The sequence below is a fragment of the Pararge aegeria genome, chromosome 23 (assembly GCF_905163445.1).
Source record: "Pararge aegeria chromosome 23, ilParAegt1.1, whole genome shotgun sequence".
NCBI classification, from domain to species: Eukaryota; Metazoa; Arthropoda; class Insecta; order Lepidoptera; family Nymphalidae; genus Pararge; species Pararge aegeria.
In genome coordinates, this window is record NC_053202.1 from 3970749 (window position 1) to 3986253 (window position 15505).

General features: G+C 37.7%; 1 protein-coding gene across 1 annotated transcript; it reads left to right on the top strand.

Moving 5' to 3' along the window:
- Nucleotides 1-3744: 3744 nt before the first annotated feature.
- LOC120634074 (octopamine receptor 1-like) lies at nt 3745-14301 on the top strand. Its single transcript, XM_039904468.1, has 5 exons — nt 3745-4192; nt 10703-10931; nt 11970-12156; nt 12939-13120; nt 13899-14301. Exons 1-5 carry the CDS (start codon nt 3745-3747, stop codon nt 14299-14301), a joined length of 1449 nt encoding a protein of 482 aa, XP_039760402.1.
- The last annotated feature ends 1204 nt before the right edge of the window (nt 14302-15505 follow it).

Sequence of the window (15505 nt, forward strand, 5' to 3'; positions counted from 1 at the left end):
GATGACTGATGAATATTTTTATGCATGTACAAATACCCAGACACTGAAAAACATTCAGGTTCATCACACAAACATTTTCCAGTTGTGGGAATAGAACCCACGGCCTTGGACTTGGAAAGCAGGGTCGTTGCCCACTGCGCCAATCGGCCGTCAAGTTATATTTAATCCATCTCCTAACTTAACGGCAACTAGCCACGGCATAAGCCTCCCATCAGACTAGACCTAGAAATTAAGAAATTACAAATTCCCAAATTTACCCCGCCTGTAATCAAGCCGGGAACCTCCAACAATTAAAGAATGAAATAACTAAACTGCATCGCGAGAGATAATAAATGATGTGAAATCATTCATTTAAGATTGCACATCTACATAAATGAAGACTCACACACGCACCAAAACACATATATGTGCACAGTGCACACTTATGAACACACTCACACACTTACGCACACTCAGACCCACTCACACTCATTCGTGCTGTTGTGAATACTGTAACTGATTGTTTTGTATATGTTGTACTTGCACCTGTTGCTTTCTTGTCACAGTTTATATATGAAATCTAGATTTGTCCTTATTTTACTATAAAGATAAACCCTTAACCAAAATAATTTGTAACGCTTTTGGATTACTAATAAATAAAAGAACCGCAGCCTCATGAAATCAAATTGGTAGTGATTTCGATGATGGAAAGTAAGAGGTCCGAACTCTTTCCCCCTGAAAGGTAGGCTGATCCTAACCACTGTGCCATCACGGTAACTGTTATCACTATCAACCCATTACCAGCTCACTACGGGGCAATCCCTTTTCAGACTGAGAAGGGTTCAGACCATAATCCACCACGCTGGCCAATAGCAGAGTGTTAGACTTTACACGCCTTTGAGACCTTTATCCACCATCCATATTTCAACTGATGTTTTCCTTCACCGTTTTAATTGCTTCAATCAAAAACGCACATAACTCCGAAAAGTTAACGGTGGACTCAGGTCCCCCGAAATACTGAAGCCCTAACCACTAGGCTATGAGCGCTTCTGTAACAATACTAAAAATACATTTTCTTTCGCAAAAACTTCACCCTCACGTTAAATTTTGTACTTCTTACTACCAACACAATATGGAAATAGATCAAAAAACGGGAAAAACGTTTTAGCCTGTAAGTTATCTCTCGAATTTTCCAAGTCCGTAATCAGTGGCTTCTTTGCTCTAATTACACGGCTTTTTCGCCCACGACCCCTTATTTCCACTTTGCCGGAAAGAAATTTTTCTATATATAACTTCTTCTTGAGATTCATTTCTACTTTATTTTATATATTTTTTTTTATTAGCGATAGGCTAGCGCTTGACGACAATCATGCCCGTTAGAAAGCAATGATGAGGTCCAGGTTGGAGCACCCTTGCCTAGAAAAAGCCTATACACTCTAGCCTTGAAGGTACTCAAATTATACGTGGCAGGAAACACAGTTGCCGGGAGGGCGTTCCGCATCTTAACGTATCAGAAACGTGGATAAAAAACATTTCGTGTGTGTTTATGGAATATTTATCACATAAAGATGCCACCGCTCACGGTGTCTCGCTGCGTAGAACGAATAAGGAGGAACAAGATTGTGTGTGTGAAGTATTTGGGTTAACAAACAACAGCGCAGTATTATTACACAATGGTATACGCAATACAAATACAAACGCCGGCGTCAACTGCGTAAACCACAAATTACAAGAAAATTTTATTAAGAGGGCTTATTTAAAATTGTAACATTATAGTTGTTAAATTTGTACACAAATACAAATAAAAAATGTTGGAAGGAAACCTTGTAATTATTTATTAAAAAGCTCCTGCCCGCGACTTCGTCTGCGTGGACTTCTGAATTGGGTCTAAAGCTTCGCCCGTTATCAAATTTTTATCTTACCACGACCTATTTGAGAGATCGGTATAGAATGTCCTTTTCCATTGCATAGCCATACCAAATTTTAAAGTTGATGGCCCGCGGCATAGCTTGTAAGGTATTTTCAATTTCCCCTCGGGAACTACTTAAGGAATATGGATTAAAGGTAGCATAATATGTTCTTTTCTATGTCAAAGGCACTTTCATCCAAATCCGTTCAGACTTTTTTGCGTGATTGAGTAACAAAGATCCACACTTTCACATTTGTAATATTAGTAGGATATTTTGTGATCGCAAAACTTTATCTGTAACAGTTATTGATTTAATCCGGAATACTAGTATGTAAATTTATTCAACATTTGGGAGGCTTCCTTTTGTAATTTGTTAACCTTTAGATGCTAAATATGAATATGTTTAAATAAAACAGGCTTTGTTGTATACGTTTTAACTTTAAAATATATAAGTTTTGCTGACTAATTAAAATATCGAGTTTTAGGAAGCAGAGATGAAATAAAACCAAGCACAGATTATCTATGGTTGATACAAAAGATAAGTTGTAGCATAATTTTTTTTTACTACGACAATTCACACATCGCCATCAAGCCCCAAAGTAAGCGTAGCTTGTGTTATGGATACTTAGATGACTGATGAATACTTTTATGAATAATATACATAAATACTTATAATACACATATAAATACCCAGACACAGAAAAACATTAATGTTCATCACACAAACATCCTACAGCTGTGGGAATCGAACCCACGGTTCCGAACTCAGAGCAGGGTCGCTGCCCACTGCGCCAATCGGCCGTAAAATAAATGCATAATATAGGAAAAACGTTTTAGTCTGCAAGATATCCCTCGTATTTTCCAAGTCCTTAATCAGTGCCTACTTTGCTGTAATTACTCAGCTTTTTCTCCCAATACCCAACCTCTTATTGCCACTCTGCTAGAAATAAATTTTTCTTTATCACTTTTTCTTCAGATTCATTTCGTCCGATATTTGGAACGCTTTCTTTTGCAATTATTGAACCCGTTTGATGCTATGGTTTCTTAGTGATGGCTTCGCCGTTAAAGCGAGCTTAAAAAATAACGGTGATCTAAGTTCGACCCTCGGAAGGAAGGCGGAAGAAAACGTCGAATAAAAGGAAAGATAAAGTTTTTGTAAAGATTTTTATCTTGTTACGCCAAAGAAGTAGAACTTCTAACGCGTGTAACACAGTACCGCTAACGGCTACTGTATTGGGGACATAATATATTCATCATCACCCATTACCTGCCCACTATAGGGCACTGTCCCTCCCATGCAATGAGAAGGGTTAAGGCCATAGTCCACCACTCTGGCTTACTACTATTGTGAACTCTAAGTTCCTCATAATGTTCTCAAAGGCGTGTACGCCTTGGAGAACATTCTGAGGAAACCTCAGGTATGCAGGTTTCCTGATGTTTTCCTTCACCGTCAAAGCAAGTGATAGTTTAATTGCTTAAAACGCACATAACTTAGTAATGAAAGTGGTGCGTGCTGGGATTGGCATGGTGATTACGTATCTCGCGACAAGCTTGCGACAGACGTAAATCTTGCAATCACTGCTGTCAAACGTCACTTTTCCATACAATAAATAAACAAAAGTGACGTTCGACAGCACAGAACACAGAACGCGGCCCCCGAAAGTAAAGTCGAAATCTTACCTACAGGGTATTATTACCGCTTCCATAATACAACAAATTAAATCGAACCTTTCTTTATCCGAATCAATGTAATAACAAAAAAAGCCATTTCCTTTACACAAAATAACCCAAAAATGTTCTTTTGTTCCAGATAATGGGGTTACATAACCGCAATAAGGACAGTAAAGGATAATTCCATGATCGCGGTATCTGATTTAGAACTCATTGACAACATATTGAAATGGAACGGTACCACCCAAACAGAAACCGTATTACTTATAGAAAATATAAAAGAAAAAGATTTCAACACAACGGACAACATGTATGACATAATAAGGACTGTAGATGACAAAGTTCCGAGTATATTCTGCAACAATTCCAGCAAAAGTGATAAATCTATAAACAATGTTACAGATTTCAGTGGTATGTGCTCGAACGACTATGACGTGTTCGAAAAGACTGTGGTGACAATTCTATTCCTGCTGATAGTAGTAACAGTTATAGGAAATACTTTGATAATATCAGCTGTAGTGACTACGAAAAGACTTAGAACTGTTACGAATTGCTTTGTTACGAGTTTGGCTGCGGCGGATCTTCTGGTTGGCATATTTGTTATGCCACCGGCTATCGCAGTGCATATAAGCGGTAAGTTGTTTGAGTGAATGCAGTTTTTTTAACTACAAAAAAAACCGTTTGTGTACTTATGTACACGCGTTAGAAGTTATACTTCTTTGGCGTTGAAAGATAAAATTCTCTTCAAAAATACTATCTTACGCCTTATTGTACGTTTGTAGAGAAAACGACTCTATCAATAGTAAAAGTTATCAATTACATTGAAAGTTTTATTATAACGTATTATCTACTTATCTCGTTATCGGTTCGATAGTTAGAAGCTACATATCATCACGCTAAAACTTAAAGAAGCATAGCACCAATGAAGAATATTTCAAAATCGTGTTTTTTCTCCTTCTGCGAGCTTCCGTGCGATGCGTAAACGGTTCATGTTGCGATAAAATCATGTATGACAAACTTATTTCCCTTTAAAAGTTCTAAAAAAAAGTCCGCGACAGCATGTCTATCTTTTAAGGTTGATTTATACGCGGACGAAGTCGCGAGGGACCGCTAGTCTACTTACTATAAATATTTCTGTTAGGTTTTCTATGGGACTGCATATCTGGTACACTATTGATCGATGAGGCTCACACGAACTGTCTGGAATCGTGATATATGAACCTCCAAGAGTTATAGCCTTAGGCAGCTACGAGTAGGTATATATCATAACTTTAATCAGTGATATGAAATTTATGAACGTTTAGATAGCGCTGTTTTAGTTACTTTATACAGGATATTGCTTTTCTAGCATAATAATTATCAGGTATAAATAGCTTTTTTATTTATTTTCTAAACGACTACAAAAAATGAGAAAAATAGTCATATCCCTATTTGTCAGATTTTTTTTGAAGTTATACTTCTTTTGGCGCGTTGGGGAAAAATTATGAGAGTAAATTTTTACACTGCGCGCGCACACCGTCACAAAAAACCGACATCCTGAAGTTAGCTTCGGCAGTGTACACTTTCAACTGTCAAAGGCTGCAGGCTCATTCCGGTGATTTAATTGATTCAATTGTACAAAAATCTCAAATATTAATGTTTATTGAAACTTGGTTGTCCGATTATGAGTCTATTAGTATTCCAAATTTAATTATGTTTATTTTGACCATTTCTTTAATTATGTAGATTTAATAAAACTTTCAATGTAAATAATACCTTATTTTCTGTTGTTAGTGTCGGTTTTTCCACAAACTGGTGAAATAAGGTGAAAGATAAAGTTTTTGTACAGATATTTATCTTGTTACGCCAAAGAAGTATAACTTCTAACGCATGTAAGTAAACACACGTTTTTTTATAAATATAGACGAGCGCTTGACTGCAATCACACCTGATGGTAAGTGATGATGCAGTCTAAGACGGTAGTGGGCCAACCTGTTAGGGAGTATGTTAGTCATACCCCTAATCAGTTTCTACGCGACATCGCACCGGAACTCCAAATCGCTTAGCGGCACGTCTTTGTCGGCAGGGTGGTAACTAGCCACGGCCAACTCGTCCCACCAGGCCAGACCAGAGAAAATTCAAAAATTATCAATTCCTAATTTCCCCTGGCGGGATTCCCCACAGCGGTCACCGTTGCAACCGTTGTCAAAACTTCTGCTAAACTTTAAGAGACTAACGACGTTAGACATCACACAAGAGTTCGTGAAACGTATCTGTAGAAATCGTAGGTTTAGTGAAAACGGGCATTAGTATACTTGAAAGCTTTTGAATGTAATTTTTGACTGAATAGGTTACCGGTGGGTAATTATTTGGAAACGCTTTCAATTCCAGCGCGACACCGTCGCTACGGACCGTCAATCATAAATTTAAAAAGCTTTTTCATAAAAGTTACGCCGAGACTGCCTACTACGTATAATCAATTTTTCATTACAAAATGGCTTTGTTATATTTTGGAAACAAGATAAATTTTCAATATAGAGTAATAGACTGTAGATTCAGTGCTGGATCTTGGGATTTTCTAAGATAGAATATAAACTTTACGATAAACAAAAAAAATATATAATCCGACGACGCTGTTTCAATGTGGTTTGGTTTATTTTTCATTGGAATATTTTTACTATCGATATTATAATTTATATATTTTTGCGTTCATATTGTTGTTATTATTTATTTTTTTTAATGTTTTTTTCTTCAATGTTTTTATTTCCTTTGATATTATTGTGAGTTGCACGCCAAATTAATGGTAATACACTGTTTCAATTATCTACGTGTATTTATGCAATAAATCTTATTATTATTATATTATTTCTATCATTTATTCTTTTACATTTTTCTTTTAATTCTTAACAATGCATAAAAATAAAAAAAAACACTATTAATTTTTTTTAAGAAAAAACATCCACCCTCCGCTTGCGGGGCTTTTGAATGCCCAAGCAACCGGTGGTCAGGGCTCCAGAGTGAGGAACCTTCTCACAATACTATTATATTATTATTATTATTGATGGGCTTTAACAGTTTAAGAAGCTTTGATAGTGGCTAGTAACCCGACATGCAATAAAAATTTATATTTTTAGTTAGTAGTTACCGCTGACCAAATATATAAAGCCGACGAAGTGCCGACGTGCGCAGTGGGCAACGACCCTGCTTTCCGATTTCCATGGCCGTGGGTTCGATTCCCTTAACTAGTTTCCAGTGTGTGATGAACACAAATGTTTTTCAGTGTCTGGGTGTTTATCTGTATATTATTCATAAATATTGGATAGAAGCAGGCGCTACTTTGTGGAAATCCATGATTTATTATGAAAATTTAGCTTAATTTGCTATACTCCGTGAAAAGCAGGAGAATCTGTATGGTGTAATTAATAATTTCTTTAATCCTTATACTCCACACCAAACAGATCTTATTCATAAAAATATTCATCAGTCGTCATAGTTATTTATAGTGTCCGACTATAAATAACGAAGTCTCGGGTTCTGTTAAAAATAGTATCGAGGCCAGAGTCGAGCATTTTGCCATTTTAGTGAGATAAGTTTAACTCTCAAGAAATGCTAAGCGAGCACATAGTCTAGCTTTAGATTTACCTATTAGGGATATAACAGTTATTAACCTATACGAACCTAATCGATTTTAGGCGACATCTCTATCCAACCCTCTAGTAGTTGCGGCTGTGTGTAGTGGGGATTAACAAGAATGTTAATCCCCAAGCTTAGCGTCGCTCTCAACAAGAGGAACCCTAAACATGGTCTTCATGACCCTGACGATCGGATTACTACTGACAACGCTCCCTATCAGAACACACAATCAACCTCTGCACAGCGTCTTCGCCGGCGAAGACGAGGTCCCGGATTTCTGACGTCATCGCCTCGGAGGCGTGCTGACTGATCACCGAGCCGAGCCCTTCGCTTCTTCGAGCCCTAGGGTGCAAACTTTTCCTAGCTGAACTCCATTCCGAAGCACGCCAACAAGCCCGCGTTACGCTGTTTAAACCATAAGGTTAATTAGCTACATATCTTCCTCAAAAAAAAAATAGGCGACATCGTACCGTCTTTGTTTGTACCTATAACTAGCAACTTCCGAAGCCTCCAATATACCTGATCATAATTCGTAATTTAAGTGATTTAAAGTAGACCAATTTTACATTGTAGCGGGTTTTGGAGTCCGACTATAAAAAACAGAAGTAAGTCGGGTACCTACTCTTCACAGAATAGTGATTATTTCTATCGCCACACTATAAATATACCACTGCTGAGACCTTATAAGATTAAAGGCACAGACCCACCGCGCTGCTTTGATGCGGGTTGGTGGGCTTAAAGATTTTTATCACATGTTATTGATAATTTATCAAGGACAGACAGCTTAACGCTCTAACTGAGACAACGGTTGTACACAACCAATATTAATAATCGAGCTGATACTGAAAATTTTCAACAGAACATCTAAAATAGAGGTTAGCTATGATGTAGTCTAAGATGGTAATGGCCATAATCCTATTGAAGTTATATCAAACACATTCCCGCACCTACTAATTCTTAACTGAGCGTCTTCAAAACCTGGCTATTCGGTTCATATTTGGCTAACGCAAACTTGACCATGTATCTGAATTTCGTCAAATGCTAAAGTGGCTCCCTATTTTCAGTTGCCGGGATCCTAAGGTTGCCTTAGCTTCTTAGCGATAAAGCCTTTTGCATCATACTGTCGGTTGTTCTTTTTTTCTAAAAAATAATAAATCAACTATTCATGGTCAAATTAAAACAATACAAGTAGTTACTGTAGCCGAAATCTCCAACCGAATTGGATTGTATAGGTATATAAAATCTCTCAGGTGGTGGAATGCAATAACGTTTGTCTACAAAAAATCTAGCCGAACAAACAAAACTTTTAATTAGTCTATGTAGCTACCCAAAAATATTTACGGACTATATTCTTTTATTTGTATTGTCGTACCAAACGTTATGGGAGCTCAAAAACTAAAAGAATACCGTAACTAAAAACACAATTGTAACATTCTTATTAGATACAATTCCAACGAAACATAAATGTGAAAATGGGAACCAAGTTCAGTTTTAAAAACTTTAGCATGAACATATTTTCAACCGATCGACGACGACTGCTGGGTGTAGTCTTTTGTAGTGAGTTCCAAAATCGGTCCTAACCCGCTTGATTCTAACGGTTCCCAGTGACTCGATGTTGTCTGTCTACCTCGTTGGGGCTAGACCAACGCTGTGTTTACCAGTCCTTAATAATATACACTTTTGTTAATACAAGTTTAATAACTAAATGATTATCAATTAAAATTAACAATATGACAAATGGCCGCAAACTCAGCCTTATGCTGTGCAGCAATAATGCTCAGCGCTGATTTTCAGTCCGCACCAGTATCAGACTGAGCAAACAACCGTGACGCCCGTTGCGTTATTACTATAACTAGAGTAAATTTTAATAAAAAATTTCAACTTCCATCAGTTCTCCGAGCTACTCGTGTGTGCCCCGAACATAGCCTCTTCAGCTTCGCGACTCTGTCGGTAACTCCGGACTCAGAATCCGCAGTTGATGCTAACCAATAAACGTCTATCATCAACTCATAGCTGCCCACTATAGGGCACGGGGCTTCTCCTATAATGAGAAGGGTTTAGGCCGTAGTCCTGCATACTGACCCAGTGCGGATTAGTGGACTTCACACGCCATTGAAAACATTATGACGAACTCTTAGGCATGTAGGTCTCCTCGCGATGTTTTTTTGCACATAACTTAGAAAAGTAAGAGGCACATGCTGGGATTCTATCTTGACCCTCTGCTTAATTCCTAACCACCGCTTTATTATATTAATGATTGCAGACCAAGCAGATGACCCACCTTATGTTAAGTGAAAAATCCTCTCCTATAAACAGCGCGACACTTCACAGGAAATGCTAGTAGCACGTCCTGGTAAATACCGCCCTGTGTCCATCAATTTGAGCCGCACTTAACATTTGTAGTGTTAAGCCGCATGTGACTGTAATTACACCGGCAACAACGCCCTTGAAACAGCATATTAAATAGTGCTTCGCGATATAACTTCCCCGGACGAGCACTTCCAAAAAAAGCTCAACTTCTACTTAAAAATAATCGATTTATCTTTTTATTTATTCGTTCCTTGTGTCATTGTTCAACCACTATGACAAAAAGGTAGACTTGAATGGAGTGTGCAGGTTAAGCTAATCACCATCCTCAGTAAAAGTCCCCACTGCTAGATACTTTCCTCTTGCTCTCTCTCTAGAAGAGAGGGTTTTAGAGCATAGACTACTTTCACAAGTCATCAAAGTCCTAGTCCACTGCTGAACTAAAAAGTTCTCTCTAAACACGAGGGTTTGCACATAATCACCACGTTGGGCAGACGGGTCGGTGATCGCAGTTGATGGTTGAAATAGCTCAGAGGACGCTGCCAGTGGCTTGCACAAGGTCCTAGGCCAGGGTATGCATAAAGCAGATAAACGCCAGCAACATTCCGCGGGTGTGAAGTCAGACCAACGCGGAGCGTTTTCACTGATTTTGGACAAAATGCACTTCATGCTATATTGGCTGAATGAAGGTTCTGCATGTTTTTAATTCTATGCCGACGACTTAACAGGGTATCCGTAGCGAGTAACACTCTAACTCCGGTCTGGTGCTGAGAATTTATAGAACGAAAAACCAATGTCTAACATTTTTTAACGTGACCCGGACCAGGATCTCAGAATGCGTAGTTGATGCTAACCGTAAAAACGTAGTCGAGCTAAATATTGAATAGAAGTAGGCGTTAATTTGCGAAATTCCATGATCTAGTATCGAAATTAAACTTAATTTGCTCCGCTAAAGCAGGAGAATCTGTATGGTGTAATTTACAATATCTTAAATCTATATACTCCACACCAAACAAATCTTCGGCAATGTACCCTACATCGCTGAAGATCTGTTTGGTGTATATGGCCGCATCCTCAGCATCCTCAGGAAATATTAACATAAATTCTTTGTAAAGTCAATATATCCTGAGGAATCTCCTTATTAATATACTAGCTCGAGAACATATAATTTTCAAAATATGTAGTCGAATTACTTTCTTAATAATAATCAATTCTCTTTCCCAGGAAAATGGGAGCTTGGATGGATCCTGTGCGACATCTGGATAAGTCTGGACATCCTCCTCTGCACCGCGTCAATACTGTCCCTCTGTGCTATAAGCATTGACAGATACCTCGCCGTCACCAGGCCTCTAACCTACTCAAGACGGAGAAGATCCAAGAAGCTGGCTTTAACTATGATCTTCTTCGTCTGGATATCTGCTGGCACTATCACTTGCCCACCTATGTTTGGATGGTAAGTTATCTTTGATTGATTACCATTGTCTGTGCCATTGTACCTTTAAATTGCTTAGAGTCATCATCATCACAGTAACCTATAACCAGCTCACTACAGAGCACGGTTCTCCTCCCACAATGAAGAGGGGTTAAGGCTGTAGTCCACCACGCTGGCCCAGTGCGGATTGGTGGACTCCACACACCTTTGAGAACATGGAGAATACAGGTTTCCTCACGATATTTTCCTTTACCGTTAAAGCCAGTGATATTTAAATTAAAGATTTTAAACTAATATTTTCGTGGTTAATCAACATTTCTTAAATATAGTTCAACGGGTACATACCACGATAATATTTTTTGATTTGTCGATATTTCGACCCAGTTGCATGGATCGGGATCACGACGGAACTGGGTTGAAATATCGACAAATCCAAACTTATTACCGTGGTATGTACCCGTTAAACTATAGTTAAGAAATGTTGATATTTTAATTACTTAAAACGCACATAACAAGTTAGAGATGCGTGCTGGGATTCCAACTCGGCCCCTGAAAGTGCAGTCGAGCTCCTACTCTCTATTAAACTACCAATGCATTATTTTGCTTAGAGTAGTTGCTGAATTAAGCCAACGGTTCCAGCAACAAAAACCATCCGAAGGTAATAAGTCCCTTAGAATGATATCTGCTGGACTTTAGGAGGTGGAAAAAAGGAAAACTGGAAGGGAATTCGGTTGCTTTGCGTATAAATATGAAGCAATGCGCTTTGCACGTGAACAAGTTTTATCATTTTATCAACTTATATATTAAATGTACAGAAATCTTTCAGTTACAGATTTTATTATAAGTATAGATATAGATAAAAAAATAACACTTTCTTTCTTTATTGTAACTATTGAGGAAAATTAGGTTTAGCCATTTAAAATCTTAACTATTTCAGTAATCAGACTTGAGCACACTTGAAATATATTTTGTAGCGTACCTATATGAAGGCAAGCGATGATGTTTTAAACTTTGTACTTTTGAACTGAAGTTTTACTTTATGGGTGTATTTTCTCCCAGGTATGAACCAGATCACAACCAAGGGGGCGTCTGTCGCTACAACCAGAACCCTGGCTACGTGGTATTCTCCGCCATGGGTTCCTTCTTCCTGCCCATGATCGTAATGGTGTACGTCTATGCAAGAATATCCTGTGTGGTGGCAAGACGGCATCATCAGTTGGCTAGTTCGTCTTCCAAATGTGGCAAGGTGGAGTACATAGATTTTTTTTTTCAATACCATCGCCATATGAATCATCAGGGAAGCATGCATAAGCAATGTGATTGACGACCTCCCTTTTGCGTTCCGGTACGATGTCGAGTAGAAACTGTGTAGAGGGTATGGTTTTATTACAACTGCCATAGCTCTAAAAGCTTAGCCCGTTACCATCTTAGGCTGCATCATCACTTATCACATGATGAGATTGCAGTCAGCTTATATTGTAATGAAAAAAAATGCGAGTGGATTAACTAAAATATATCTACGTCATCACAATGAGCAATCGAGCATCGAGTTTCAAACCACGATTCTACATTTAACTTAAAAAAACTAAAATAAAAAATAAACTCGTTACTAGGCTACTTGAAATTGCTCATTCATTCAAGGGCAATTGTATATTATTTTATAACAAATTACCGAATGAAATCTTTGTTATGTCTCTTGGATGTGAATTGCCTAAACTTCATAGCTTAATATTAATTTACTGCAAGATGGTGATAGCAAAAAAAATTGCCGGTTAAGTTAGTTGTGGGCTCTTCTTAGACCGGGGCCCGTTTGTTAGGTTTAAATTGGCGAACGAAGTTATCACCATCCTCCTTACAATTATGTAAACATATTATGTAAACGTAGGTATGTATGAACGCTTCAGAAGTGCTTGTGATAGGCATAATAAAGAAATTTTGAATTTGAATTTGAATTTGATGGGATATTGATTGTATTACAACGAAATAGCTCGAGAGAAAAAGCAAGACTTCGATATGTTTTTGTTACAGAAATCGAACTTATCCTGTATACGGACGGAATCAGACTCCGGTTCAGACAAGCTGTCTTTAAGACACAACACCTCCAAACAGCCATCCAAGACTTCTACTGCCCTCAGTGAGACTTCTTTGCAGAGCGAACAGCGCTGTCCTTGCTGTTTTCGCAGTGACAAACGACGTCAATCGAAATTCAGGTATTTTTTTTTATTATTTTAACTCTTTATTTGTACACCACTATGAAGTTAGGAAAAAAAAAAAAAAAACAATAGAAATACAAAGACAGAAGTAGAATACAAAAGGCAATGTCAGAGTCTTTTGTATTCTACTTTTGTTTCTACTTACTGCCAATCTTCTTATGCGTGCAATTTGAGGATATATGATCCTTTAAATAATTTTACAAAGTAATTATTGATAGTCCTAGTACTAGGTAGAAGATAGCTCACCTGATGTTAAATTAATAACCATCAACACTTCTGTCGATCTGTTTATCTTTTTTCTAACAAGTCCTACAAAGTTCCACCATGTGTCCATTACCCTGAGGCGTACGTATTTTTGGTTCCAAGCAGCCAGTGGCGTGAATACAGGGTATGCACAGGGTATGCAGATGATATAAAATGAAGTAAATCTCCAGTACAAGCTATAAATATTGGAGGGTAGGTTTTTTCTAACTCTGACATTGCCTTTCGTTAAGTTTTTTACAACTGTAAAGGTAATTTTCTTCATTTTATATCGTCTGCATACCCTGTGCATAACCTCTATGCACGCCACTGCAAGCAGCTTTGTTTTGTTCCGGTCGAAAGGGCATGATTGCCTACGCCTCAGGTTTTTCGCCTTAGAACACGTGTTTTTTCAGAGCGTGATTTTGCATGGCATGCGGAGTATTGCTCGGTTTATAGAGGATGGTTTTCCGCTTTTTATCAAGCAAGCCTTAGCTTGGTCTGTCAATTATAACTATGAATAAAATACTTGCAGGTCCAGCCAAGAAAAGGAATCACGCTTCTATGACGTCACATTCAAATCCAACTTCAAATACAAAGGCACTAACACGCATTCCTGTCACAGAAGCTACTCGGTCAAAGAGCATATGGAGAACCGGGTGTCCTCTCTACGAAGGGAAACCAAAACTGCTCAAACATTAAGCTTTGTTGTAGGCGGCTTTATAGCTTGCTGGTTACCATTCTTCTTATACTACTTACTTACACCTTTTATACCCACTAGTTACGTTAATTCAGTGTTAATGTACGTTTTAACTTGGTTAGGCTGGTTCAATTCGGCAATCAATCCATTTATATATGCCTTTTACTCGCCCGATTTCAGAATGGCGTTTTGGAGGCTCACTATCAAAAAGTGTAAGCGGAGCAAGCGTAAGAATTAAGTTAAAAGCAAAAAACTTCATGACTAACTTCTAAAGATAGACTAACCCGTTATATTGAAACTATTATCCCAAATCTTCAAAAATTCAATAAAAATCAAAATTCAAAATTCATTTATTTCAAGTAGGCCTAATATAAGCACTTTTGAAACGTCAAGTCTGTCTGTTTGTAGTTACTCTATCACCGGTTCGGAAAGCAGATTCTACCGAGAAGAAGCCGGCAAGAAACTCAGCAGTTGCTCTTTTCCAACATCAACAATTTACATTTTACATTTTACATTTTAACACTCATAATTCTATCTTGTGACAGATAAAAGCCGAGCCGGATGCTTCCGAGCAACCTTATCGTTAAGAAATACATCAATTGTATAGTTACCTCGCTGTAATAAATGTGTTTTAACATCAATCTTTAAACTTATGCATTGGTAGGTCCAAAATTACCTTTGGAATCATATTATAAAAGCGTATACTCAATCCCACAAATGACTTCTGTACCTTTCGCAGACGATATGCAGATGTCACTAATTTATGACCATTTCTTGTAAGTAGACTGCTTATATCCACTTTTTGTTTATATAGACTTATATGTTGGCATACAAATACTATATTATTATAAACATATTGTAAAGCTACAGTAAGTATACCTATTTCTTTAAACTTCTCACGGAGGGATTTGCGTTATTTTAGTTTATATATTGATCGTACAGCTCTTTTCTGCAATATAAATATAGTTTCGGTATCAGCAGCTTTACCCCATAACAAGATTCCGTAGGACAACACTATGAAGACAAAAGATTGAATTTAGTATTGCTGTCCTCATCTACAGGGAACAGTAGGAAAGGGATAGCTCTACCTATAAATTGATTATTATAAATTTCGGGATCTCAAAAACACAACACAGATAACTTAATGCAACAGGGAATCTACGTTTAGAATTAGTTATTATAGAACTACCACTGAATATTATCCATTGGGAAGTAAATCGGTACTTTTCAACTATTGGCGATAATCTTCTTACAATTTTTTTAGGTAACTCACTATTGATATAGTTCTTTAATTCCTACAATATATAAATTTCGGTATGAACACGTCGTCGTGGGGCCCAGTTCGAACAGGACGCACCTCTAACTTTTCAAAGCGCACATGCTTTAAGTAATCATTATATCACTTGTTTCAACAATGAAGGAAAACATCGTGAGGAAACCTG

Bases quoted from the DNA above. Each gene is read 5' to 3' on its own strand.
- LOC120634074 (XM_039904468.1), top strand. From the start codon at position 3,745: ATGATCGCGGTATCTGATTTAGAACTCATTGACAACATATTGAAATGG. The intron at 4,193-10,702 runs GTAAGTTGTTTG...TCTCTTTCCCAG, and splicing joins TATCGCAGTGCATATAAGCG to GAAAATGGGAGCTTGGATGG. The intron at 13,121-13,898 runs GTATTTTTTTTT...AAATACTTGCAG, and splicing joins CGACGTCAATCGAAATTCAG to GTCCAGCCAAGAAAAGGAAT.